General features: G+C 46.6%; 1 protein-coding gene across 1 annotated transcript; it reads right to left on the reverse strand.

Moving 5' to 3' along the window:
- Positions 1-9: 9 nt before the first annotated feature.
- On the reverse strand, positions 10-2,693 carry LOC107835280 (uncharacterized; the record flags this gene model as incomplete). Its single annotated transcript, XM_016667620.1, has 3 exons — positions 2,330-2,693; positions 383-586; positions 10-253 (listed from the first exon to the last, which is right to left on the reverse strand). Coding segments are annotated over exons 1-3 (674 nt in total), but the record flags the coding sequence as incomplete, so codon positions are not given.
- Between the last annotated feature and the right edge of the window lie 883 nt (positions 2,694-3,576).

A 3,576-nucleotide genomic window follows, 5' to 3' on the forward strand; every position in this document is an offset into this window, starting at 1 on the left:
CCTCCAGGCGGTCCAGAAGAAGATGACTTATGCGAAGCTTCAAAATCTCTAATAAGATCAGGGTCCAGGATGAAAGAACGGGGAACCCATGACCGTTCCTCTGGTCCATAACCCCGCCAATCCACAAGATACTGGAACCCTCTTCCCCGGCGACGAATAGCCAGAATCTTTGTGACGTCATAAGCAGGGTGACCATCAATTTCCCGGAGGGGTGGTGGGGGTCTGGAAGGAGGGCAGAAAGGACTGGAACGGGCTGGTTTAAAAAGAGAAACATGAAACACAGGGTGGATCTTTAACCCATCAGGAAGCCTGAGGCGTACGGCTGAAGGACTGAGAACAGAGGTTATTTCAAAGGGACCAATAAAGCGAGGGGAAAGCTTACGATTGGATGCTTTGATATTGATGTCACGAGTGGAGAACCAAACCTCTTGTCCAGGTGAATACGACGGTGCAGGGGTTCTCTTACGATCAGCCCATCTGCGGTTTCCCTCGGCTGTCTGGTTGAGAGCAGCATTGGTCTGAGTCCAGATGTGTCTGCAACGGCGGAGGTGATGGTGGACAGAGGTGACGGATATTTGTTGCTCGTCTGATGGAAACAGAGGGGGCTGATAACCAAGAGAGGACTCAAAAGGTGATAGGCCAGTAGCTGTTGAGGTGTGGCTGTTGTGGGCATGCAGACGAAACACATGTTTAGTTAGAAGATGGGCAGTTTGCATGGCAGTGGGAAGTTTACATAAGGGAACTAGATGGCAGGCCTTAGAGAAGCGGTCAATGATTGTGAGAATGGTGGTGAAACCCCTTGAAGGTGGTAGTCCCGTAACAAAGTCTAAAGCTATATGCGACCACGGACGATTGGGAACTGGAAGAGGTTGAAGTAACCCACTGGGGGGTTGATTGCGAGTCTTATTGCGAGCACAAATGGAACAGGCAAGCACATAGTCCTTGACATCTCTATACAAAGATGGCCTCTCTAGTCTCTGATTAGAGAGACTGTTCTGTTAATGCCAGGATGACAAGAAAATTTTGCAGTATGGGCCCAATGAATGAGACGAGCTCTAACGGATGAAGGAACGTACAGACGGTTGGGTGGTTCAGTCTGTTGAGCAGCCAGAACCTGGTCTCTAACCTTCCAAGAAAGAGTTCCGATAATAATTGATGGTGGAATGATTGTGGTTTCAGGCATGTCATGATCAGGGGAAAACTGTCTCGAAAGTGCATCTGGCTTGGTGTTCTTGGATCCAGGTCTATAAGAAATAGTAAAATTGAACCTGGAGAAAAAGAGGGACCAGCGAGACTGTCTGGAATTTAAGCTCTTGGCCTGTTGAAGGTAGGCTAGATTCTTGTGATCTGTCCAGACAACAATGGGATGCTCAGCCCCCTCTAACCAGTGACACCATTCATCAAAAGCCATCTTTATTGCCAGGAGTTCTCTATCACCTACATCATAGTTTTGCTCCACTGGTGAAAGACGATGGGAGAAGAATCCACAGGGGTGCAATTTGTCATCAATGGAAGAAATCTGTGACAGAACTGCCCCTACCCCTGAATCAGAGGCATCCACTTCAACAATAAACTGTCTTAATGGGTCTGGTTGAATGAGGATGGGTACATTGGCAAACCTCCTCTTCAAATCTATGAAACTTTGTTCAGCTTCAGGTGACCAACTGAAACTAGCCTTGGTGGAAGTGAGGTGGGTAAGGGGAAGAACAGTTTGGCTATAGTTTTTAATGAAACCTGCGGTAGAAATTTGCAAACCCCAGAAAACGTTGAAGCTGCTTGCGAGACGTGGGAGTAGGCCAGTCCAAAACTGCTTGAACCTTTGCTGGATCCGTCTTCACCTGCCCGCTCCCCAAAATGTAACCAAGGAATATTACTGATGAGGCATGGAATTCGCATTTCTCCGCCTTGATGAACAGCCGATTCTCCAAAAGACGCTGGAGGACCAGGCGGACATGTGTCTTGTGTTCCTCTAAAGATCTTGAAAAAATGAGAATGTCGTCAAGATAAACAAAGACAAACTGATTAAGATAGTCCCTGAGGACATCATTGACGAATGATTGGAACACCGCAGGTGCATTCATGAGGCCAAAGGGCATAACCAAATACTCAAAATGGCCAAGAGGTGTCCTGAATGCTGTTTTCCACTCGTCTCCCTCCCGAATTCTGATCAAGTGGTAAGCATTACGGAGGTCGAGTTTAGTAAAAATGGTGGCTCCTTGAACGAGTTCAAAAGCTGAGGCAAGTAATGGCAGTGGGTATTTATTCCTTACAGTGATTTGGTTTAATGCTCTGTAGTCAATACATGGTCTGAGTGTTCCATCCTTCTTACCAACGAAGAAAAACCCGGCTCCCAAAGGTGAAGTGGATGAACGGATGATGCCAGCAGCAAAGGACTCACTGATGTATTTCTCCATGCTCTCCCTCTCCGGTTTGGATATGCTGTACAAACGGCTGGTAGGTAGTGGTGCTCCTGGAAGTAGGTCAATGACACAATCGTATGGACGGTGTGGACGGTGAGGAGGAAGAGAGAGAGCTTTAGACTTACTGAAAACCATGCGAAGGTCATGGTATTCAGATGGTACACTGGCCAAGTCAGCTGGAAAGGGTTCATCTGCAGGATGAGAAACAACTGAGGGAAAAGCAGAGTGAAGACACGATGACAGACAGTATGTGCTCCAGGACAAGGCTAGTTTCAGTTGGTCACCTGAAGCTGAACAAAGTTTCATAGATTTGAAGAGGAGGTTTGCCAATGTACCCATCCTCATTCAACCAGACCCATTAAGACAGTTTATTGTTGAAGTGGATGCCTCTGATTCAGGGGTAGGGGCAGTTCTGTCACAGATTTCTTCCATTGATGACAAATTGCACCCCTGTGGACCCGGCAGTTCCTCCAATCAAGGTGTGGATTATGGCAGAGAAGCCATGGATAGCCTAGAACCACTGGAGACTGGGGAGAAGGGAATACAAAAAAGGTGATTACCTCACGATAATTTCCTGAAACCAAAAGCTCAATGGGAATTCTGCAATGAGTAATGACAGGTAAGGCTTTACCATTAAGTGCAGAAACCAAGACTGGGGCTAGAAGAGGAACAGTGGGTATCTGGAGTTGATTTACAAGGTTATCATCAATAAGGTTCTGTTCACAACCAGAATCTATTAAAACGAATGTCTGAAAGGACTGATTACTTGTAATCAGTGAACATGGTAGAGTTAAACGGGAGGCTTTCTTAGAGTGGCCCACCACTTCTCCCGTAGCTAATGATGGGCTTTGTCTTTTGGCCCTGTTTGACCACAGTAAAGGCAGGTGCCAGACCTCATGCAATGCTGTCGTTCTTCGGGAGTTAGTCTGGTTCTTCCCATTTGCATAGGTTCCTCAGGGGATTGATCTGTGGGGGCAATATTGAATTCCACTCTGTTTGAGCATATGCTCAGTTCTCTCTTAGAACGGGTCCTGTCTCTGACCCTATTGTCAATCCTGATAGCCATAGAAATTAGATCCTCTAATGAACCTGGCTCATCTCTGTAAGCCAGTTCATCTTTAATGTTCTCGTTCAGAGCTTGTAGAAAAGTTCCCTT

Source organism: Poecilia formosa, unplaced genomic scaffold (genome assembly GCF_000485575.1).
Source record: "Poecilia formosa unplaced genomic scaffold, Poecilia_formosa-5.1.2 Scaffold1412, whole genome shotgun sequence".
Taxonomy (NCBI): domain Eukaryota; kingdom Metazoa; phylum Chordata; class Actinopteri; order Cyprinodontiformes; family Poeciliidae; genus Poecilia; species Poecilia formosa.